The sequence below is a fragment of the Ostrinia nubilalis genome, chromosome 1 (assembly GCF_963855985.1).
Source record: "Ostrinia nubilalis chromosome 1, ilOstNubi1.1, whole genome shotgun sequence".
Taxonomy (NCBI): domain Eukaryota; kingdom Metazoa; phylum Arthropoda; class Insecta; order Lepidoptera; family Crambidae; genus Ostrinia; species Ostrinia nubilalis.
The window spans coordinates 15150363-15176528 of record NC_087088.1 but is presented as its reverse complement, the minus strand read 5'-3'; the positions used below and the strand labels follow the sequence as shown (position 1 = coordinate 15176528).

The following is a 26166-nucleotide window of genomic DNA, read 5'->3' as shown; positions in this document are numbered from 1 at the left end:
GGTGCCATAGCAACGCTATAATCGACCTAATAAATCCGGCTGATGTAAACAGCTCTATATTCCAGCCAGATTGGAAAATTGGACATTTTAAATAACTCATGTGACAAATTGTTAGATAGAGTGCCTGTTGTTTTAGGAGATTCATTGCAGGAATTTTTTTTGGCTACATGCAGGAATCATATTCTTTAATGGCGCAACTTTTGGCGTTCTCTCTATTGAGCATACACTTTTCGTAAAAGGCCTTATTTGTATAATGTATGTAGGTAGCATGCCTACAACTTAAGTATGTCCAATGCAAAAGAAACTACTTATGTTCATTTACCTCAGCCAATTCGTGACTGTATATTGTAAACATTTTAATACACAAACCCTTTTATTTGACCACTTCGTACTGCTAGTAAAAGGCTTCAGAGAAGTTTTACTTGTCTGATTGCTTTATAGGTCGTGTGATTTTCAACCCGTCTGTAATTCAAAGTTTGTGCGTTGCGTAAGTTCCGTAATATCTTTTCGGCTGTCATCGTGTCTCCGGGCATCAGGTGCCCAGTTCCGTATAATACGTCTATAAATCCGACACGCGCCGTTTCTTGCTATTGTTTCCGAATCTTTCGGAATATAGAAGGCATCTGTATCGCCCGAATGGTTAAGGATGTTTGCGCAGTTTGGGATGGTCACGGGGTTTTGTTTTGTCTTTTGGGATTGCAAAAGTAAATGGCTTGTAAGTACGCATGTGGAATTTATGGTTTTGGTAACTATTGATTTCTGTCATGGTAATTTTAACTCTATTTATCTGTGACGTTAGAATATCAATGTTATTTTGGCAACAATGTGAAGCTAAGTACAGCGCATGCTACAGTGGAATTTGAACTGAAATTCACAGTCGTAAATTCACGAAAGTTTTTGAAGAGTTTTACGAAATGAATGCATCTATTCATGCATCTCACTTAAGTATCAGTTTAAGCCATTGGTCCATTCGATTAAAAGTAAACAGTTATCGGAAATTATACTTATCCAAATTGTACATTATTCTTATGTGAAATGTTGGTCTAACGGAATCGACATTTAACTCTAAAGCCGAATAAGATTGCATAATCCACGAGCTTCCCTCTAAACTGACCCGATTCCACGGCTTACCCTAAGCACCTAGGCGGCTGTGCGGCCGTCAATTTATTTTTCTGTCGCCTAGCCTACGAGGCTCCAGTAATCCCGATCTAGTTGTAAGATCTGACCTAAATGCTCTGGGAAATTCCATTTAAATACAGGGTGAAAACGATAAGTGATCTCACTCGATTATTTCTAAACTTTCCAAGATATCGGAAACCTGGAAACATTGAATTTTCGAATAGATCCAGATTATTCTGTAACCTATTATTTATACCGTTTTATAGAGCTCATGAAGCACTTTCAGGATCAGTAACTAAATTTTTGATATCTTGTATAGTTTAGAAATAATCGAGTGAGATCACTTATCGTTTCCACCCTGTATATTGAAACGCGTTCTGGAGTCACATATTAAGGCGAACATTTTCTGAAAACCCATTTCGGTATGTAAGCCATATTTATGGACGCGAGTGCCCATCAATACGAATAAATTTTGCGCGGTATATGAGAAAATATTGATTCACCATACAACACAGTACGGTCTCTTACGCACGAGTGAATTATGTTTTCGAGACAACTCCGTTCAATCGTAGATCTCAATGTACAGGCTTCGATACACAATTTAAACACTGTGGCGTCTTATGTACCTACTACTTGTAAAAGGATAAATTTTGTATCCAAACTGTTTAAGTATAATGAGCGGTCGACTCTACACCTATCTCGGGTGACATTATTAGAATAGATTTCTGGAGAAATCTTGATTCTCATTCATACAACTCTAAGATCTTTTGAGACAAGGGAATCTTTGAAATCTGAGATCAGAATCTAACTTTAGATTATTTTTTTACAACGACAAGCCCGCACATCATTTTAAGAAAACTTTTACTTGCGTAGAAAGCCTAATAAACCTTTATCTAACTCGAAATCTTTTCTCTTACTATTTCTAAAAGCCAATTCCAATATTATTTACTCCATTAGGTGTATTAATTGATCTGGTTTGCGGCTCGAGCGAGGTTCCCTGTATCATGACGTTTTCTATTAGCTGCTTCTTTGAACTTGGGCTTATTGGAGATAAAGTTAGCGGTATTGAGTAGTGGCGTTGTTTTCACGTAATTTCTTTCAAAATAAGTTCTTTTTGCAGGTAAGAATCGATATATTGTAATAATTACTATGTACGAGTAAGTAATAAGAAATACTTTAAATAGAATATAGTAATAATTACTATATTCTATTTAAAGTATTTCTTATCAACTACATAAATACTAGAACATCTGTCAGCTTATTTGAAGAATTCCTTAAAGGGGATTTTTGACTATTTTTCCTGTTTTTTATAGATTATCCCGGTCAATACTAGTTATTATACATCTGCTGATTAGGTGATGCATAGAGTGAAGATGCTATGTTTTAAATAAGCAAGTTCATTATCTGTTAGGCCCAGAACACACGGTGAAACGCAATTGCAACGAAACTGTAACTTCTAGTTACTTTTGAGTTTTATCTAAGTTTCTGCCATAGCTTCCGTTGAGAGACCACACATGACGCGACCAGTTTGAAACCGGTTTGAAATGAACAACTCAAAAGTAACTAGAAGTTGCAGTTTCGTTGCATTTGCGTTTCACCGTGTGTTCTGGGCCTTAAAGATTCAATGTTAGTTAAATTTTAACTCGAATTTATTGTTTTGCTTATTTGTAACCTAAAATATAATGAACTTTCGAGCAGGCTTATTTATTATGTAAATACTCGTTACAATAACAGAATAAACAAAAAGCCTAACTTACCTTAGAAAGACGAAAGGTCATAGTTTACGTTATACTCAATGCTGAATAGGGGTTAAATATTTAGTGCTAAGCTTCGAGATTTAGGAGGGATGTTCGCAAACATTATTCTTGGTTGAACTAGAATGATTTATAATAATAGAGTTATACGTTTTAGTCTGTTACATTGTGTTGAAACAATAAAAAGCTTTTATGCTTCGACTGATTTGTGTCTTTAGTCTAGCTTTAATAAAGCTTTAGCTAGCTTTTCACAATAGAAAATGTCGATACACAATCAATGTCATAAGCTGGGTTCTTGGATTATATTATAAATCCAATCCAACTATTATTTTATTATTTTGTGATTTTATTACAAAATGGCGCCTGACGGTCAAACTGATGGAGTGGGATCATAAGATATAAAACATCATAAGACTACAATATAACAATCTGTGTAATCCACCTGAAAAACGAATCCAGGAATGTTGAATCGTGAGATTCCAGCTCTATTAATAAAGCAGGTATTCAATAAATTACTTCTAATCCTTGGTAAATAAAGCTTAGTTGCTAATTTGATAATCTCCATAAATAAACCAACTTTGTGAAATAATACGCTTGAATTTTTGATGAAAGTCTCCTTTGAAATATAAACGAGCGCTAAGTCGTTATCGAGTTTATAATTAGAACATTATTCATGGAATAATCCTCTTCCTAACAACTGATTCATTGACTTGCTTTAAATATTTATTACATACTTCCATTTATTGTACGTTATTTAATTTATAACAAAAATTGACTACTTTAGCGTGCCAAGCAACTAGGCTAACGCTCATATTTACAAACGATGCTTGCTTAAGTGAAGCAGCAAATCGAACGCACAGCGTTGAATAGAGCTCTGTGATTGATTCGTGTACCACCCTGCGCGTCCACTTGCACTGTGAGACCTCATAGTAATGTTTGTGAATACGGGCGTTAGATGTAAATACGTCATTTTTAGGCGAATCTTAGTGCAGCTTTGTGTTAGCTTCATACTGATACTGGCGTTTAAAATCTCAAATATTCTACCGTATATTTGGGTAGTAATTGTTCCGAAACCAACTAATTATAAGTTTCGAAATTATTAATCAACTTTTAGGTTCACAATTCCATCGGATACATAACTAATTCAATGTAGTACATTTTATCAACCAACCCGAAAGATAAATAAATGTAATCTATTTCATTTAAAAGCTAACTTATTTTCATATTTCATTCATAGTTTCGATATAATATTTCACTCGCAACTTGGTGATCAGTTGAGCTTGTTCGCGAACTCTGATTGGTTATCTCTTTCGCGCAGCCTGCGAACTAACAGATAAGAAGATAAGAAAGCGCCGTTGTCAGCTCTGTTCATAAATAACTTACTTATTAAGTTATGATTTACCTTTTATTTTGTATGTTTAGTGATGCGATTTTGTTTTGTATTTGTTGTAATAATCTCCTTTCATGTTTGCATGGTCGTGTCAACGCTCGGCACTAGCCCCTATACCCACTGTAATTGCACTTTGGCATTATTTATGTTAACAAATTCGGACTACTCGTATGTTACTGTTCAAAATAAATATTTTGGTGATGTATTCTAAAACGCTTGCAACACAAGGTTTCAATCATGTAGGGGCAAATTAACTTATTTCGATCACTAGATTATTAAATTCGCTCTGCGTACTTAAGTTGTCCTTATGTAGAGCTTAAGTGAATCTGGAATTAAGCTACGTCTGCTAAGAAACTAGGTTTTCAGGGCAAACTTACACTCGACTTGACCTCCAGCTCCATTAAAGTTCAAAGCAAATAAGTAATTAATAGGTACGGAATGACCTGTCTCTATATTACTCAGCACGTAAAAATAAAAAAAATATCAAATTCAAAATAAAATACGTGTCAGATTTAAAGCTAAGTGGGCGAAGCTGCAGGGAACCTAGAACTTGAAAAAGAATTTCATTTACTATATTCAGAGTTTTCTTTTCAGAAAGCTAATGTTACCCTAGAGATAGAACTAGACTACATTAAAACTGGGGTCAACTAAGGTTAAGTTAGTACATCTCTTTATTTATTAAACTGGGGAATATAGCGTTATAGCAGGCCTGTTCATCTCCGCGAGTTTACATCGAAAACAAAACACGCACGATGGCCCACCTACAGGATACTATTCGACAAGGCCTCACATACGAGCGAACATTGACTCACGCACGCGTATTCTTGTGTATGATGGAAGAAAATAAAGAAAATGGTGTACTAAATACTGTGCAGTATTTAACTGCCTAAATAATAATAAAAACACAGAATGTACTTTTTTAAGTTGCCTCAAGACACTGAGAGGTAAATAAGTAGTTAATATTATTCATGATAATACATGCTAAATCATGTATTTCCTCCGCCATTTTCCGCAGTTTGGCACCTCACGTCACATCATTTTACCGAAGTCAGCCCTATAGCTTCGGCGCCGTGCCGATCACTGACGTTTGTCAACAAAATGGTGCTTGACTCTTGAGACAGGCTAAATTACACCATATTGTTAATGACATTGAGCATACATTTTTTTAAATACCTTCGCGAAGTAAAACTTCTGTACGTAGTACTTATTATTATTCTGTGGTTATAGGCACATAAATCATATTTTCTAGAGATGCCGATTCTCACTCATATTCAAAACATAGTCCGACCAAGATAATTAAGACCCTAGGCTAGGATTCACCATTTGCAAGCACCAAGTCTCGCAGGCTATATTTAAACGCAGATTTATGATCGGAAATTATGTGTAATTTAAGCTTAATCTACTCTGTATTTACCTACTTATCATAACCGATATTGCCATGCACAGACCACGCTACAACAAGCTATCGGCATATGGCATCATATTGAGTACAAGTATGTAATAGAATAGATGCTATTTTGATACAGTTTTTCACGTTCTATACTACTTTTCACATAGGAACCGGGATTAATTATTTTGATGGCTAGCGCCAACTGTCGTAATTAGAAAATTTTTAATTGCAAATTGGTCTCGTGTCCTTCACCGAGACATCCAATTGGCTTAATTGATCGTGACGTCACTCGGCTGACTCCCGACATCCCCCGGGAAAGCATAACAAGGAACGGTCGTTTACTTCTTCGGAATAAACAAAAACTGGCAACACTTAATTACATTTTATTCATTTTCGAAATATGCTACGCAGTGGAGAAATGTCAGATAACAATGGTTTATCAAATAACCTCACAACAAGGTAACAATTGTAACTTCAATTGTCTCCACCACTTGCCACATCAATTTTCACTAGGAACTCAAACGATAGAAGAAGAAGTAGAAATACGTTGTGCGTTACGGCTCATACTGAGCATAAAAAACTCATAAAACTCATTTATTTTTGCAAATAGGCTTTTAAAAAGCACTTTTACACGTCCCAATATTAACCCTTCCACTGCTTCGGGACAATAAATGGGCCAGTGCTGAGAAGAAGCAGCGCAAGAAACTCAGTCACTATTGTCAGCCTCCTTTTCAAGGGTTTACAGTCTTTAAAATATGCAAATTATAGTCATAAGTATTGATGCGAGCTAGGTAGTTAAACATTCCAAACATTTTTATCTTTTATATAAGCGGATACCATTTTAGCATCGTCCTAATTTTATGAATTTATTTTAAGTTTTTTTATTTTGCACCAAATTATATCTTTTCTCTCTTTCTATAACCTGTTTTCTTTGTCCGCAGGCTCAGGCAAATCGTACACCATGATGGGCGCGCCCGGGGCCGACGAGGGCGGTATCATCCCGCGGCTTTGCGACGCGCTCTTCGAACGGATCGCAGTCCAGCAGAACCCACCGGCCCTCACTTACAAGGTATTATTGCTTATTTATGGTAAGGTTCTTTATGGTATACAAACTTGACCTTCACTGGTTGGGTCTTTATTGGCGGTCAAGCTGTAGATCCCGGAACGAGAGGTAGGAATAGTCCCGTTCTTTATGGTGCTTGAAGTTCACCGACAGAGTTTTCTTTTTAACGTCCACTGCTGGATAGTGGCCACCCTCGAGGATTTCCACAAAGATCGCTCCTGCGCTGCCCGCATCCAACTTTGTAAGGGCAATTTACCGGGAATTAAGTTTTCTTTTATTATTGACTGAACTATCAGATTTAGACGTTAATGTTTTGGATTGTGCATAAGTACCATTAGCTTACGTTAGGTGTGCTCGCTAGCGAGTACGTCAAAAAATCTATGAAGATTTTATTTCTTGAAAGTAGCCGTTAGAGGCGCTGCACAATATGTCATACATTTAATGTCATTTTTTTACGCAGTCGCTAGCGAGCTCACCTAACGTAAACTCATGGTATGCACACTGATTATATAGTCAGGCTTTTACGCCTAGTAATCGTTGTAATGAGTGAATCATTCCTAGTTACATTGTTTTTAAACTAAAATCAAAACTAAGGTATATTTAAATCAAATGACAACGCGTGGGAGTCTGGTGTAGGTACGCGTCTCGTATGTTCTTTCCATTGAGAGACTCGCTCACGTTCTTCATAGTATTTTAACAGGTTCGCTGCCACGCTCCGTAACAATACGAATGCATCTTCAATTTCAGTCAATCATGCTCAAACCTTCAGTTTTCAGTCATGTAACAACATTCGAATCGTTCCACAGCAACTCAATAAGTGTACTTCACCTTTGGTCAAATACCAACCTTATCTTTCTTTGCTTAAGAAACCATATTGCCTGCAGGTCGAGGTATCCTACATGGAGATCTACAACGAGCGCGTGCACGATCTATTGGACCCGGAGACGTCGCGGCGCTCGCTGCGCGTGCGCGAGCACGTCGTGCTTGGGCCCTACGTCGACGGGCTGTCGCAGCTCGCCGTCGCGTCTTTTCAGGTGAGCTAGAAAGAGGCAGGTGCTATCAAGCTCTATTTTAAGATTAAGAATAAGAGTATAGAGAGGGTTGAAGAAGAAAGGGAGCAAGTCGTGCTTGGGCCCTACGTCGACGGGCTGTCGCAGCTCGCCGTCGCGTCTTTTCAGGTGAGCTAGAAAGAGACAGGTGTTTTCAAGCTCTATTTATAAGCTTAAAAATAGAAGATTATTGTGAGGGTTGAAGAAGGAAGCAAGCACGTCGTGTTCGGGCCCTACGTCGACGGGCTGTCGCAGCTCGCCGTCGCGTCTTTCCAGGTGAGCTAGAAAGAGACAGGTGTTATCAAGCTCTATTTATCGCTAGTGAGTTAGAAAGGGACAAAGAAAGCGAGCTCCTACGTTGACGCGACCGGCTGTCGCAGCCTTTCAGGTAGAAAGAGACAGGTATCTCGGTCAAAGAGAGAGTTGAAGAAAGAACTGTTTTGCTTGACGCAAAAAGAAAAGACATAGATACTTCTTATTGCACATCACACAAAACTACTATAAAAATTAAAACAGCACAACTGGGTAGGCGGTCTTATTGTTAGGAAGTGTGGTAGGTACTTAGTGCCTGTGTTACCATTTGCATTTTACTCGTCCCAGATAATAAAATTTTAATCCGTTTAAATACATAAGATAAAACTGATACAATTATACCTTCTATGGTAGCTACAGAATAATAATAATAACCCGTACTGCTAACTAGCAAACCTAATTAACGTAATTATCTGTGCATATTGTTAACTTTCTGTATGAAACGTTAGCTCTCAGGTATTCTGTTTCTCTTATAAAATCGCGTGGTTTTACATCGTGTGCTCAACTCCTCGGGGCCTTAGTTATTTATAATCTCAAGTACGACCAACCTTTCCAACCTTCAGCGTACAAAATGTGCACACTAACTAATCTTGTTACTTACTCAAAAACGTCTACACATGAAGTCTTTTATGAAACTTCTAAAAGTACACTCGTTTGTTGAACCGACCTATTTCAGAGGTTGTTAACTGTTGTGAGATTATTATACAAACATTTAAAAAAATTCACAAAAGTAATATTGGCTGAATGAATGAAAAATCGTGTTTACTTTTAAAGATAAACAACTGAGAGTCTATTAATATACCCAAATGGAAAATTGAAAATGTTTTCCCAATATTTTTATTAAAAGAGAGATGCAGATAGCTACGATTTAGAACTGAAAATACGAAAACTGCGTTGGGAACAGCCCCATTGATGCGATTGATAGCTGAAACTGAAAAATGTTGCGGAATTTACGTAAACGAAATATTCAATACTACGAGTTCATTCGGTCATAGACGAAAAGCCGGCATTCTTTTGTTTTTGTAAAAAAAATAGCACATTAAACTGAGTTGCATCACCTTATTTTAACCGTAACAATAACCGGTGCTTTTTGTATGGATAATGACAGACAAGAATGTAATGAAATGAAAAGCTCACAAAAGTAGCACCATAATAATATCATTCGCCGTGTTAAACCTTGCTGAAATTGAACTTAAACGTAACTAGTTTTCTTTTGATTCAGTTTGCAGAGCGAGAAACAAGAGGTCAAGCGCTAATTCAGCTCCTAATTGCGATTCGCTGTCGCTCATTACGTTGTTCTGCTTGTCTGGATTTAATTTCCTTTTCTGTATAGTCAGTTTGAGAAACTACGTTGTTCAACTGCACAAGTTAATGCTGAAATCTCTGTCGTTTGTCAACGGAACCCACACGGTTGACAAACGACCTCAACCAAGCAGAAAGGCGCTGAATGTGGGCCGCTAACAACCCGTCAATCTGAAAATCATTCATCTGAATCATTTCAGCCATAGGACGTCCACTGCTGAATGACTTGATATGACTTCCACATCGCACGGAAATCATTGGGTGAGGCTTATGTCAGCAGTGGACGTCCTGTGGCTGAAACGATGATGATGAAAGCTAAAATAAAATTCCGCTATAAAAGAAACGATGCCATTCGACCCCTATAAAGTTTCAGCGCTCTACATTTTTTAAACACGAAACGCACGTCAATTTTTAACAAAACGACGTATCATTTTCAGTTAACAATATTCTGCTTCTTCTATTTAAAGCTACTCTGAAATCCGAGCTGACTGTACAATTGTACATCCCTCGAGAATTCTGAACCTTAAAACTACGGAATAAGAATTTTTGGCCGTCATTGTGCACCGGGTATTCAACAAAGTTCAATTCATTCCGGATATGTATACAGTTGTACCGAGCTGTAAGGATTTCCTACCCTCTAAGGATTTGTGCAGTGGGAATATTGTATACCATTTACGAGCAATATTTGTATACTTGTTTAATACAGTTTTAAAATATTTTAAAGTAGATAAATACATTAAAATACTTTAAAGCGCGGGCAGGCCTCCTACTAGGTGGACCGACGATCTGGTAAAGGTCGCGGGAAGAGCCTGGATGCGGGCAGCGCAGGACCGTTCATTATGGAAAACCTTGGGGGAGGCCTTTGTCCAGCAGTGGACGTCATTTGGCTGAAACGACGACGACGACTTAAAAGCGTTAAGCTCTAAAAACGAATTACATTCATATTCGGTAATTTTTTCCAATAATTACAATTACACGCAAAACAATTAGCGTAAACCACAACGCAATATGAAAATTGATATTTGGGCGATATTCAATAAATACTTGTACCTAATGAATTTAATTTCCAATATCGTTTCATTTCAATTAGCTTAGTTAACTATACAATTTTAGTCAAACCTCTTATTACTAAGGTTATTAAAACCATTTATAATAGTGACTGTCCGTTTTTACGAGACTTGACTATCAGTTATAGTATTATTATAATCATCATCAAAATCATTATTCCAATCACAGGATGTCCACTGCTGAACATAGGCCTCCCCAAATTAATTGCATTATAACAATATTAACTAGAAATTAGTAGGTATTTGCTAGTCACAAACGGTGCTTCACCGTTCTTAATAAAAAATCCAATATTTGCTTGTCTAACAAATTCCAATTTCTGAGTAAACTTTCTCCCAATTTTTATTTCATTTTTCATAACCAATTTTTTGTGAGGTGGCCGTCTGAAAAGTCAATTAGTGTTTGTTAAGCGGCGCGAAAAGGAGAACTTTCGCCCCTCTGATAAGTCCTGAAGTGTCTAAAAATAACAATTCTAAACAACGCTCCGACGATGGCTGAGATTATTTATGAAAAGACTTGAAATAACAACAGAAGAAGATTCAGTATTCTTGTTTCTAATCCAGAGTGTTTATTTAGATTATACACGTAGATTAGTCTTGCGATATCATTAACACGTAACCAACACAATATTATGTTCGTCGCCATTTAAAAAAAAATATTCTTGAGAGACTCGGTTATAGGTTTACCTGTGCACCTGTGTCATATTCTATTTAGTTGTATAAAAATTGTGAATTTAGTCAGATTATAAACTGACGTAGTTAGATTACAATCTAACCTAACCTAACCCACTGTTAGTTTACAATCTCACGCGTTATATTATAAACTGACGGAGTTCACAATTTCACGTTGACATATACAATCCTGGATATCTGTTTATTACGGCGGTTAACAAAAAAAAGTAGGTAACCAGTTTATACTCGTATACTTCAATTAATTGCAGACTTTACTTTATCTACTTGTAGTATGACAAGGCTATGCCAACAAAGATGGATAAAATCGCACTTTTGAGCAGATTGGCCGTTCGGACCGCTTCATTATACCGGATCGGGTAGGGTTACCATGCTTTTAAGCGAGCTTATGCACGCTGATGGTATCACTATCGAAGATTTGTTGTAGCTATTTGAGCATTAGAATGATTTTATCTTCGTAAAGGTTTACGGAATCTGAACTTTTCCAACCGACAGTCGGCCATATTTCTTTAAACTGCTTGATAAATATCTTCTCTATGATTTTCATATCAACAACTAGCCCTGCGCTGCCCGCATCCAGGCGCTTCCCGCAACCATTACCAGATCATCGGTCCACCGAGTGTCCCCAGCCCACACTTTATCTTCCAGTGTACTTACCATGAGTTTATTTACGTTAGGTGTGCTCGCTAGCGACTGTGTAAAAAAATGTCATAAAATGTATGACAGATTATACAGCGCCCCTAGCGGCTACTTTCAAGAACTAAAATCTTCATAGATTTTTTGACGCACTCGCTAGCGAGCAAAAGTAACGTAAACTCATGGTAACTGATCCTAACATGTCCATTTAAATCTCACTGTGTGGTAACCTGATCCGCCCCGGGCTTAACGGTGCTATCCCGGCTGTCAGTCGGCACATCGACTTAGCCCCTTTCGCTTCCAAATGCTTCATTTGCCCCGGATTCTGTATCGCGATCTCGTGAACTTCGAGGGTCAATGGGACCTTTGTAATTTTGGAGTTTAGGATATTTAAACGCGATGTTTATTTTAATTTTGTATCTTGTTCCGAAAGTTATACTTTTTGTTCCTGAAAATGAGTTTGATAATGTTTTTTGTACATTTGTTAAGATAATTATTGTGTTGTTCCTATACAATCCTTTTTAACAATGTCAGTTATTTTTAATTCGATTTTCCACATGGACGCGTTAGTGAAAAATAACGCAATCACTATGTAGTGGTAGCAAACTAGTATGATATGGGCACTTGAACGACTGTTACGTTGGCTAAGCTAGAGAAAATAAAACTAGAGACTAGAAGCTAAAAAAATATGTCTACGAGTCTTACGAGTACATTCAAGTCTCAAGCCTTCACTGCAGCATAAAATAGCTGTTTGTATATACAATTTTCCCGTTGACATCACATATTTTCATTAAAGTTTAGTGAACATTTTGCGAGGCGTCCCGTGGAATCCGCAATATCACTGAAACACGCAGTAAAACTCCGAGCTACGTGGGACGTGATGACGGGAATTCATATAAGGGCACTGTGAAAGTTACCTAAAAGTTAAAAATATGCTGATAGTGAGAGGTATACCATTTAAATAGTAAACAAATCTGACTCATTACAGGTAGATGTTCTAAGATAAAGATTAAAATCTCAAATTGAAAACTAATATATTCTGTGCAAAATCATGCATACATTCAGAATTTAGACTGGAGTCTACATTACCAGAGATTTCACCGTCATCAGGTAATTTAGTCTCCACTACAAGAAGACTAGTTTACCTAAGATATGTATTTTATTTTTCCGTATGCGAAATCGAGGACCTGACCTATACTCCTCATGCTAGCTAGGCTGGTATACGGACTGATCACTAATTAATTATGATTATAATTATTAATATTATAATAAAATAACACGAAAGAAATAATGATGAATAATATCAATTCCTATTAAGTTAACCTAAAGTTGATTCACAAACGTGTCAGCACAAACGACCTGACATTGAAACCGTCCAACACAGGCCAGACGTCAGAGTCGATGTTGCAAATTGGACGGGCCGGCCCTCGCTCGCTCGCTCATTGTCCGAGAGCGGAGCGAAGCGAATCGAGCTGAAGCTAATATAGGGTTCTATAGGAAATTGGTAGCTACAGCTGTTGTAAATATTGATCTGAATGTAGTTAAATAACGTTTTATGTAAATTAATACAAACGATTTTGTGATAAGTGACAAATACAGGGAACTAGGTTTTGGTTTAACAACATAAGCAAGACTGCAACCTGAGTCTGTGGACTTTACCTGCCTAGCTCGCACTTATTATATCTCTTTTTAATGTAGTATTTGCTGTATTAGATTGAAAAACAGGCTGGCAAAGGAGACTGAGTTTCTTCCGCCACTTCTCAGCACCAGCCCATATTTTGAGTTGTAAAAATATGTAAAATCTAAGACTAAATGTAGCAATAATAATTAACATAACTTTAAGAACAAAAACTTTTGCACGTCGCATGCGACAGAATATGCTGGAATTAACTAAATTAACACCAATCTAACCATGTTCTTGCAAATAAATGATTTTATTATTATTATTATGTTGTCCCGAAGTGATGGTAGGGCAAATTATTTGGGGCCTGTATAATAATAGCCCTGGAAAGGCCTAAGTTCTGAATAAAAACTGACTGACTTTAATGATGTTTTAGACAAGCCTTTTACAATTTAGAAACCCCTGCGTGCCCTTTTGCCATTGGCCTACTGCAATAGGGGGCCGCAGCCTAAAACCATCTAAAGCCTATTCCGTTATTCTCTCCAAATCCAACTCATTTAGCGTTTATTGTTGTCGGAACACGCACAAGATATTTTGCATATCAATAGGAACCGAATGCCCATTGTTATTCTTATTAATTTTGGCCTACTTTTGATAGAGAACAAAAATTCGTTACTACGAAAGTAAAATTTGAATTGTCTTGATATTTTTATGTATTATTAATTTTACATTTACTTCTCCCAAAAATATTTGGATTATTATTGGAAGTTCATAAAGTCTATAATCGGCTGGTAGGTAGGGAAATGCAAGAAAGTAACATTGTCTGTTGTTTATTTACTTATCCGCTAAAAACCCTGGCCCAATTTTGTTGAATTGACTTTTTTGTTTCTGATCGCGAATACTTAAAGACTTTCTACGTTCAGATCAAAATGCAGGCACGTAAAGCTGCGGAAGGAAAGAGGAAGGATCTTGAATCTTATAATGACTTCTGCCAAAGGAAGGTAGAGATACAAACCACTAAACGCAAAAGCCATTAAGGTGGAAATTTCACGTTTTCCGTGTACACTGCTCAACGCCATTTATATTCGTTTCTTCCTCAATAATCATAAATCATGTCGTTTTAGGTGTAGACACGGGGCTTTGAAACCTAAACGTTAGATATAATGGAAGTAGATATTAGTGGGTTCACAATCCAGGGTCTTTTATTTATGTAAATAAAGTGCTTAGAACATAACTTTTGCTGTGCGATGGAACAGTTGATGAACGAAGTATTAGTAGAGTAAGCAATTTACTGCGTCAATGCCCATTCTTGACACAAACTTCGTTGCAGTAGTATAGCAAATTATATCTTTTTTGTTTAGGCAGAATAGGATGATAATGTAGTGTTTATTTTGATATGCTAACATTCGTTGTTAATATCACTGAAAAGTAGATTTGCAGTGCATGCACGGTGTTATAACGATATACTGATGTTCCCAAAATACGGACAATGTTACATGAAAGTATACATTGTTGTGCTACCTTATGTAGTTCTATTAAATGTGACTTTATAACGACTTATGTGTGACGTTTCTGTACACTTAAGAGTGCTTAGTAGTAAACCCTCTGCACCTACCCTCATTATGCTTTCAAAGTTACAAGGCTCGCACATCTTCGCTCCTTTATACATTTAATATCCTGCGCATATGACTCGCTTAGGCTTCACAATATATTCAGCCTTGGATTTCAGGCAGGATTTGAAGTTACTTCCAGCTTCAGGCAATGTTTCCTCGTCATAGCATACCGTAGACGATATTAATATTAAAATATTAGTTTCGGGTCTAAATATTTAATATTTTGTCCAATGTTTTGGGAATATTAGACCTTCCAACGCTTATCGATTGTTTTATGTAGGTACACAACCTGATAAAGTCTTTTAGATGAAGACATTGTCTTTTGGAAATTATTTATAGCGTTTTTCGAGGTTTTCCGTCATGAAACGGCACAGAAGAAAAATAATAAGAATTGTATTTCTAAGAAAAAAATGTCTGACGAAAAGCCAGCGAAAAGTGATCCTATATACAAACAAAAGTTTTACGGAACCGCGAAGTTATGATATTTTCGATTGCGTAGCGTTATCTATTATTTATTTTAGTTTTATTATTTAGGTAGGTACACTTTCCCATCCGAAGTTAAGCCCAGTAAGTTAATAAAAAACTGGTAATTTATTCTTGGGTTGCCAGGGACAGTTGGTAGTTCAAAATGCTGCTGGGTTGGGTAATCAGGGACCCAAGGGGCACGGGAATACATTAGTGAGCTTTGGCGAGATCAAAAGTGGGTTATATGGGGACGCCCTTTACGTTAAAGGTACGGTACGTAATTAAAACCACAAATACACACGTTTATTTCAGCCCATGCCCTGAAATAAACGTTGTAATGCTCATTTTGCTCATACTAATGAAAAAAAAAAGTGAATTCGTTTTAATAATCCATTTATGTTGGAGCTACAAAGACCTATAATTTCTCAAAGGACATCATCCACGATTCATATATTTTATTTTTGGTCCAAAATCAAAAGTGCCGGCCAACAAAAAAACGTGCTGTATTCTGACAGAACACGTGCTCTAAATGAGCAATCTTAGACCCGCTGATTGCCAAAAATGGCAAAAAAAATAATGATTTATTTTTTGGACTGTGTTTTTGTTTATTAATTTATAAATAGACTTCCTTAACAATCAGTGATAAGTAGGTACTCACGCTATTTCAGTAAAAAATATTACTTAGCTTACTTAGCTTAACATTTTACTTTTTATTGATACTTCCAAAGTTTTCAGACGTTCACAAACTATTTCTGTAACTATTGGGTGGATCAACAATCTTTTTATGATAATCAGGTTATCTTTCCGAACCCTTCGGATCATGACTTGAACCAGTTTGGTGAACTAAGGGCAAATAGGGATACGCGACGGGCGTTTCACTTATCTGATGGATAGTAGTGATTTATTGCAGTTACCGATATACAGGGTGGTTTGGAGGATTAGATCTGTCATTTTAGGGATATTGATGGCCCGATAAACTAATGTGTAACCCTCGATTGTCGGATTACTGTGCCTTATTGTTTTTGTGGAATAACAATGTAATGGGACTTACGAGCTTGGGATATTAAGAGGCCTAAGGGCTATGTTAGTTTATTTATTTAGACTTTGACTACATAATATTGTGGTTATATTAAAGTCAATTCATAATATCATCAAAGATGCTTCATAATTATGTATATGTTACAGGAAATGTATGAAATCCGTCATTGTATACAATTCCTAGGAATTGTATAGAATTCCAATATTTTATTAGGAAATGTATAAAACTAACATTTCCTAGGAATAGTATACAATTCCTAGAATTCATACATTTCCTGTAACATATACATATTTGAAAAATCTTCCAACTCTACATTCAAGATTTGATTAATATTTGTGATTAATCTATTCAATAGCAACCATATACACGTTTAAATCAGACAAAAAGGGACATTATCACAGACGAATACATGAATAATCTAAAGCTGGAAATCACTTAAATATTAAGGTAACATTATTATTACGTTTCTATTCCTAAATTACTACGTCGCTCAACTCGCTCACATAAATTTACTCGCGTATTTCGAAACAACATCGCTTACGTATAATACATTTTAATCTTAATTCCAAATTACCTACATTACCGTAGCCTACGAACGCGTTATAAATTTATCAATCATCGGCCACTCGTTCGTTTTATTGAGCCCGTCGATTCCAGTTTATCGAGCCGCTAATCTTGTTACGTTAATGGATGAGTTGGAAGCGCTTCCAGTAATTTCCCTACTTTACTAAATTAAGCGATTTATTTATGATGTAGACTCCTTTTGCTTAAAGGTACTTAATGGTATGGATACCGTTAAGTGACAACAGAAAATTGGAATTATAATGTAAGCAAGTATTGCTTTTGCGGCTTCGCCAGCGTAGATTTATAATGTCGTTATAAATTGTTGCCTTTACGTTATTCTGATGTATAAACATACTGTAAAGGTTCATTAAAATCCGTTCGATAGTGTTTGCATGAAAGGATAATAGGTAAAAATCCTTACAATCCATTCATCTTCACAAACTTTCACAATTAAAATATTTTATATATTTATTGGTAACATTTTATTAAAATTGTAGTAAATTAGTAAATTCTCGGAAACGATAAAAGGCTTTTCCAACTGGTTGTATTTGTAACTTCTACACAGTTCGTAAACGGTCAAAGTGAAAACAGCAGATTACCAAAGGTCGCTGGTAATCCTCGCCTGGAAGGCTTCGGGCCTTGAACCTGATCGTGGATCTAGCAAATCTCTTAATGCGATCTAGATATTTTGGGGAACCGAAGTTTCGAGTAAGACGATTACGCTGTTGCTGTTATTTCTGAAGCAAACGTTTATCAGAATTGATTTTTCTACCTACTTGTTAGTACACATACAGTACTTAGCATAAATGTCATTTATTTTTTTGCAAGTATGCTTTTAAACTTCCTAGTAGGTATTACTTTAGACCTACCAGTGCTTCGGGACAATAAACAGGTTATTGCTGAGTTTTTCTCAGCAATAACCTGTTAGCCTAAGAAACTCACTAACCTGCAGCATAAGAAACTCACTCATCATAATTTTATTACCTTTTCGACATGCTTCTTGTGTTACGTGATACGTCATACAATGTATATTATTGTTTAACGTAAGTCAATCTACGATCCTTATTATGGTTTATTTACCTTTTGCTCAACAAACACCCTTGACCTTTCCAAGAATTCGGGTCAGAAAGCGAGCATCTTTTCTACAAATCTGGTATTTCAGTATTACTCCGTTCTTGTGTAATTAGCAGTGTAAGTAGTTCTGATATCTTTCAATTCCGCCCAATAAAGCTCTGAGATATCGAGAACAAGCTTTTGTTTTATTTACGGAAGCTTTCTCAAAGCACATTTCGTCTCGACCGAAACAACAATGTTTCGTGGAATTGAAAACCGCTCTTTGCTTTTGTTCAGCTGAAATTGACACACCATAAAGGAGAACAGCTATATCAGTATACACAAATACATTTAAAAGGAGTAAGTTTATTCCATGTCATTTGTGAATGCAAATAAAGCAAGCATCCGTTGTCTAGTACCCATAGTACAAGCTTTGCTTAGTTTGGGACTAGAAACGCAGTGTAAAATGTCTAAGGATATTTATTATTTATTATTATTATTATTTATTATGAAAAATTCAAAAGAAGAAAGAAACCTTCAGGATTTTGATTCTTATTCCAAGTCTCAAAGAAGCTTGTGTAGCTAACATTTTCTTTTACAACGTCATAAGATAAGCCGGCCATTACACTTGATGTGAAGTGTTGATGTAGTTTAGGGTTCCCACTCTCTACACACTACGTAAGGTTAGTGTTTATACCCTTCTTACCAAGTATGTAAGTGCTTATTAAGTCTAGCCTTCGAAAGATCAAATAACAAGTGAAAAATATTTATGTTATGGAAATTTAGAGGCCTTTGTCCAGCAGTGGACGTCATTTGGCTGAAACGAACGACCAAACGAAAAAGAGTTTTCGCGAATCTGTTCCTCGATGGTAGAAAGGAGTTTGTGCTCTCAATAACTCATGTTTCTCTGTATGCCGTTTGCATATTCGTATTTTAAATGGCATCACTCTCGAGTGGCGGTTTTACTGTTCCGTTTGGCGTATATGCCTGTTTTGGAGCGTTTTCTTGAATATTTTGCCACGGTTTTCCTCGTGGCTTAAAGCGTGCTCCAGCTAAAGTATTGTTCCAAATATTAATAGATGTGGGACAGCGCCGTACCGAGTTTTCGGTTAATGAAGAAAAACGCCACGTCAACTCGTTATTTTTCCGTATTACACGATGACATGAATTCTTTACGTGGTCGGAATGGGTAATGGAAGGAGAATTCGTATGCTGTGTGCGTTCTCGTATTAAGATATTGAAGGTAAGGTGGTTAGTATGCAGGTAGGGTATCGTGGTTTTTGTATACTAAATTGGTTAACTCATTATTTACAATAGTAGTCATATTATAATTATAATAAATATTGGAGTAGACTTGCCTTTTAACCTACATATAAGTGTTCGAGAATATGACCCTTGTTAAAGCACTGTAAATGAAAATTTTTGGTACAGACAACAGCACGTCAAATACTTTTTGTAGTTTTAATAAGTATGTACCTAAGTAAGTGTGCTGTTCAGTATACACATGAATAAAAGTACGCAAGTTCACCTAAATAAGTCATCTTAGAATTGCTTTGACACGTAATCCTACAAGTCTCTTCCATTACTCCAGGGTGGCATAACGTAAGTAGCCGAAAACCTCTTTCGCCACGCGTTTCACCCGGATCGCGGAAATCGCTGCGTTAGCCTGTTATGGAAATTTGCCAGAATATTGTTCCAAATCCTTCGCATCCAAATTGATTGAGAGGGGTTATGCCTGTATAAAAAGGTCTAATTTAAATTTACCCCGGCCCTTCCGACCAATAAAAAATAACGAAACACAGAGATGAAGCGAATATTTTCCGAATCGAATTTCGTATTCATCCAGCGATAATTTGTGTACTGAACCTCTGGGGGCTACGGTATCGTTTGTTATATTACTGTTTCGCCGATTGATACAGTGAACTTTATTAACCAATTTCGCACGAGCGCTCAGTAAATATCTAAAAGTTAGGTACAGATAGAATGGAGTAAAATTCAATTTCATATTGTATTTTTACTGTGGGCTGAAACCATTTTAGCAGCCGCCTGGCTTAGCAGTTTCCGTGCCCGATTACCGGATTTCCACACTAGCAGCATCGGGTTCGAGCATTTTTGACGTTAAGAGTATGTGTGTATTGTTAATTCTATTAAAATGTCTAACCACTCCATGAAAATGCAAACAATTTAATGTATTAGCAGCTAAAGTTCGCAATATGGAATGAAGGTGAATTTAATTTTGATTCAGGGAAGTTGGTGCGAGCACCCGCGACCCGGGGCAAGTTGAGAACAGCTCAAGTTTGGGCACGTCGTCACAATATTGGATGAAGTTCTGGGGACTACTCTAAACACTGTGTTTAGTTCGGATCTATGCGTCTCTGCCCTTCTTGAGCCTACGTCCCGGAAGTATGTGGAAATCACGTTTCGTAGTAGGCCCTCTGTTTACTCTAAGTCTAAGCCCTTAGAATTAAGCTATCGTAATGTTGCTACATGAAGTTTCTTGGTATTTATAATCCCTCACCTAAAGGTAGAGTTGCTGTAGTAGCGTTTCGAGGAAAGTGTAAATATTTGTTCATTTTAGAAGTATGTCTAGGGAGGCTAGCGCTTTCTTGGACGTTTTGTACACAGCTGCAAACTCATTAACGTCCTTTGTGAAAGTTGGAGTTTGCCTTAGAATAGAATAGAATAGAATAGAATTTCTTTATTGCGGTAAATGTGTCATTTAGATAACCTTTGATGTTTTTTACAATTTAATATAACTTTACTGGATTGGATTTTGTGTGGAGTGCAATAAAGTATCTATAATCTATTCATTCATTAATGGGGGTTGAATTAACATTCTTTCATATCTTACGAGCTTTCGCGTTCTTCTGATTAATTTCGTTGCGGGTCCAATGACAGTTTAACTTTTTCCCGGGACAAACTTGACCTTCACTGGTTGGGTTTTTAGAGGCGGTCAAGCTGTAGATCCTGGCTACACAGGAGATGCAGCGGTGGGAACGAGAGGTGGGAATAGTCACGAGCTTTCTTTTACGATTAAAATACAGAGACATTTTATTTCTATACGCAACGTGTTCCTCATGTCATGATATAATGCCATCCGATTCTTTTATGCATTCTTATTCTCCCTAAAATAACTTATCTAAATTGTCTATTATTATTGTCCACAGGACATCGACAACCTAATGACTGAAGGCAACAAATCCCGGACAGTGGCTGCCACAAACATGAACAGCGAGTCATCCCGGTCACACGCGGTGTTCAGCGTGGTCCTCACACAGACGCTGTGTGATGCTGCGACAGGTGTCACTGGCGAGAAAGTCGCCAGGCTGTCGCTGGTGGACTTAGCTGGCTCCGAGCGAGCTGTCAAGACCGGCGCGGTAGGCGACCGGCTGAAGGAAGGATCTAATATCAACAAGTAAGTTCTCACGCAGATGCTCGACCGAAGTTCCTGAAGAGAAAGTCGCTAGGCTGTCGCTGGTGGACTTAGCTGGCTCCGAGCGAGCCGTCAATACGGGCGCGGTGGGCGACCGGCTGAAGGAAGGCTCCAATATCAAAAAGTAAGTGCTCACGCAGTAGCTGTGTGGTGCTGCGACTGGCGTCACGTGCGAGAAAGTCGCCAGGCTGTCGCTGGTAGACCTGGCTGGCTCCGAGCGAGCTGTCAAGACCGGTGCAGTGGGTGACCGGCTGAAGGAAGGATCCAATATCAACAAGTAAGTGCTCACCCAGACGCTGTGACTGGTGTCACTGGCGAGAAAGTCGCCAGGCTGTCGCTGGTGGACTTAGCTGGATCAGAGTGAGCTGTCAAGACCGGCGCGGTGGGCGACCGGCTGAAGGATGGCACCAATATCAACAAGTAAGTCCTCACGCAGACGCTGTGAGTAGCGAGAGTATGGCCAAGCTCATAGGACCATGACTCAAAATAAGTGGCCTAGATAGGTGCTAGAAGAGTGACACTACCTTGATACTATGTAGCTATTATACAATGCCGTACTGTGTACTAAAATCAACCCGAAATGTACCAAGTACAGTAAGGTACAAAGAATTTAACGATTTCAGTTTAGTCCATTGTTGTATTCATACATTTTAACTAAAGTTACCAACCCGAATCCCAGTATAAATTATTAAGTAATTTTACTAAGCCTCTACACATGCAAATTACAATACAACGGCTGCCTTTGTACAACGGAAATTAAAAAATCGACATTCTGTTTGCTTCTCCCTCCCGCTCGTATTCGAGCTCTGTTATTGATACTTATACCATTATTTAACCACATCGTAGGCGTGTGTGAAACAAGTAAATTCGAAAAATATTTCAGTCGACTTCTGCACCGCTTTGCGGCAAGCCGGTAGTCGGGCTGGCTCTACTAATTAGTTTCTAAACCATAGCGTGACTATTGCTAACAAATCACGACGCCAACTTAAACGGCAGCACGATCTTGGCTTACTTCTGGTTCAAAACGTCACATAAATCCTTCATATAAGCTGTAAACTCGCTGTGTCCGTGCAATATTCATAAATAAGGTGTTCAAGCTAGAGTGCAGGCAAGTCTATGAGGGTAGGTAGGCACGCAAGCCATTGATTTTCTATACTATATTCTGTCGGTTTTCACGCAAAGAAAGCTTTGTTTGTTTAATCAATAAGGTGGTGTGCTTGTGAAAGATTGGGAAGGTGTAATACGATACAGTTTTATTAAAAAGTAAGATACACTCAACACCTTATCATGACGTGCCGGGGAACGCTTGCCTCTGAAACCAGCCTATCTTGGGCGGATGGTGCATGGTACGGGAGACGAGCTAGATGATTCCTTGTACTGTTTCATAGTGAAAAATGCCCGCGCGTTCCACCCGCGCTGATTTACAATACATCCGCGGGCTTACAAGTACAAGGCGCGCGGACTACAGCCGCGGGCGATCCGCGTGACTGAAACCCTTACTGATTTATTAGTATCTATTTGGTATAAAATATTCGTCTATTTTGGTCCAAAACAGGTTCAGCCCATTTTCTTGTTAGATAATAATTGCCTCCCTATTTAACTGACTGTGCCAGAAGGAGCGTACTTTTTTATAATAACCTCGTTCCCCAGGTCCCTCACGACCCTCGGCCTGGTAATCTCCAAGCTGGCGGACCAGTCGTCGGGCAAGCCCAACAAGGACAAGTTCGTGCCGTACAGAGACTCTGTGCTCACGTGGCTGCTGAAAGACAACCTTGGGGGGAACAGTAAGACTGTCATGGTATGTGATTCAGATACAATTACGTTACTGTCAAAACTATTTTTAGAGAGATGCCACACGAGCGTTGACGTAGCAGTGTTGCAGCGGCATGGTGTGGCATCTCTTTAACTATAGGTAGGACGGTTAGTAGTAGAAAAATAGTTTCACTTTGGTCCCTAGAATACGCTAAGAAATATTATTTCAAGAATAATTTCAACATAGGTCTTATACATTTGGTCCACATTCTAGCCCGCCGAGACCAAGTAATATAGGCGCCAGATTAAGGAGTTACCTACACAATAAAGGACGTAGCGAAGCGAATTGTATCTTACACGAATGTTAGATAAATGTAGCGGGCTGATGCTGCTACATATTCGTAATTAATCACCCAGCACTTGCCATATGTTTGTCTCGAAGCGCTGGTAGGGCCCAAAAGATAAGGAGACATGTAACGTGCCCCATAAGGGCTAACTTTTCTTTTTTATTACTTTCTATAATAATTTTGACGTTCATAAGTGCCACTTGTGGTCTAAACTGAATAAATACTTTTGATTTTGATTTGATTTTTGATTTTTTATTTTTTCGAGCAGAGAAGTCCAAAATTTTACTTCACATGTGGAATGTCTATGTTTACACACGTACAAAAGGTTTTTTAAATCATCAAAATCGCTCGATAGCTAGGTGCAACGCTTATACCAAGTCTATAACACCACCAATCCTCTACCCAGGTGGCGACCATATCGCCAGCGGCGGACAACTACGAGGAGACGCTATCGACGCTTCGCTACGCTGACCGGGCGAAGCGAATCGTTAACCACGCTGTGGTCAACGAGGACCCCAACGCGAGGATCATCAGGGAGCTGCGGCAAGAAGTCGAAGCTCTGAAGGAGATGCTCAAGTATGCCACGGTATGTAAGCGGTGAAACGAGGCTACATACCGAGGAACTGGCCATAACTGATAAATAATGTAACACACTGATTATGATTTGTGTTTGTTTTTAAATAAAAAAAAACAGTTGTCAATGTCAATCAAATACTAGCCACAAAAAATTGTGTTGGCCGAACTCCTTGGCGCGCGACAAACTGGCCACAACGAAACTTTATTATTTTTTTCATTGTCTCATTTCGTTCCTCTTTTGTTTTTTTCTCAATCAGTATCCTTATTATTTTTACTTAATCTATTTATTTATTTGGTTGTCATTAATACAGAATGAATCTCAAAGGAATTCTTCAATATTAATAAAACGTTTATGGTTTCAGGGTTCCCCCGTGGGTGAAGACGTCCACGAACAGTTGGCTCAAAGTGAACATCTGATGAAGGAGATGTCCAGGACCTGGGAGGAGAAACTCGTTGAAACTGGTACGGAATATTCCCATACATTACCACTTCATACCGACTTTATACATATTCATTACCAGGCAATGTTCGCCCAGGGACTATTTTGTGCCTTAGTCAATGTTTCTTACTTCTGTCTTCACTGAATATAACTTAATAATTTTTAATTTTTGTTTGTAGGTCGGATACAAAGCGAAAGACAACAAGCCCTAGAAAAGATGGGCATTAGCGTCCAAGCGAGCGGCATCAAAGTAGAGAAGAATAAATACTATCTCGTCAACCTCAACGCGGATCCATCGCTCAACGAACTACTTGTATACTACCTAAAGGTGAGATTTTATGCTGATTTCTATCAAAGCAATATGTATTCTTAATTAAATATAAATCGTGTCATCCACGAAGTCGCGCCCCACCATTCTTCAGCTAATGTTTGAGTGTTATCGGTACACGCTAAATTATCCATGAGTGCACACGCACACTACAATAATGACGCTCGCATTGCTCGGATCAAACTCTCCGTACCCCGCGCCTCGACCAAAAATTGGTGGGGCGCGTCTTCGTGGATGAAACGATCTATACCGAACTTAATAAAAACTTAAAACTTATGGGAAAATCTTTGGGTGGGGTTTTAATCAAAAGCTAACTCACATGAAACATAGCAATGTTAATATTTGTATTCGATAGCTGCCTAAGTTTTCCAGTTTTTATTTCAGACGAATGGGCCAGCAGGCATTTTTGTTTGAATTTCCTTTAAAAATCGTGGCCATCCATTCCAGGATCGAACCCTAGTCGGCGCGGACAGTTCAGCCGACATCCAGCTATCAGGCTTAGGCATCCAGCCACAGCACTGCCAATTGGTGGTGGAGGGCGGCGCCCTACACATGGAGCCTCTGAATGGCGCGCGCTGCTTCGTCAACGGAGCGCCCGTGATCTCACGAGTCTTGCTCGGACACGCTGACAGGATTCTGTGGGGGAACCACCACTTCTTCCGCGTCAACTGCCCTAAAACCACCAGTAAGTAGAGTTACAATATAGCTGGTGGTAGAGGGCGGCGCCCTACACATGGAGCCGCTGAACGGCGCACGCTGCTTCGTCAACGGAGCGCCCGTGATCTCACGAGTCCTACTCGGCCACGCTGACAGGATTCTGTGGGGGAACCACCACTTCTTCCGCGTCAACTGTCCCAAGACCACAAGTAAGTTGTTTTATAATGCCGCTGGTGGTAGAGGGCGGCGCCCTACACATGGAGCCGCTGAATGGCGCGCGCTGCTTCGTCAACGGAGCACCAGTGATCTCACGAGTCCTGCTCGGCCACGCTGACAGGATCCTGTGGGGGAACCACCACTTCTTCCGTGTCAACTGCCCCAAGACTACCAGTAAGTTGAACTATACTGTCGCTGGTGGTGGAGGGCGGCGCCCTACACATGGAGCCGCTGAATGGCGCACGCTGCTTCGTCAACGGAGCGCCTGTGATCTCAAGAGTCCTGCTCGGCCAC

General features: G+C 38.5%; 1 protein-coding gene across 1 annotated transcript in view; it reads left to right on the top strand.

Annotated features, from left to right (window-relative positions):
* The window catches only part of LOC135073913 (kinesin-like protein KIF13B), a 196967-nt gene that overhangs the window by 118481 nt on the left and 52320 nt on the right, over window positions 1-26166 (top strand). Inside the window, exons 4-11 of the mRNA XM_063968167.1 lie at window positions 6595-6722; window positions 7601-7750; window positions 21292-21539; window positions 23208-23355; window positions 24063-24242; window positions 24595-24694; window positions 24851-24999; window positions 25447-25684. Coding sequence (XP_063824237.1) covers window positions 6595-6722; window positions 7601-7750; window positions 21292-21539; window positions 23208-23355; window positions 24063-24242; window positions 24595-24694; window positions 24851-24999; window positions 25447-25684 — 1341 coding nt within the window. The remainder of the gene's footprint in view (window positions 1-6594; window positions 6723-7600; window positions 7751-21291; window positions 21540-23207; window positions 23356-24062; window positions 24243-24594; window positions 24695-24850; window positions 25000-25446; window positions 25685-26166) is intronic.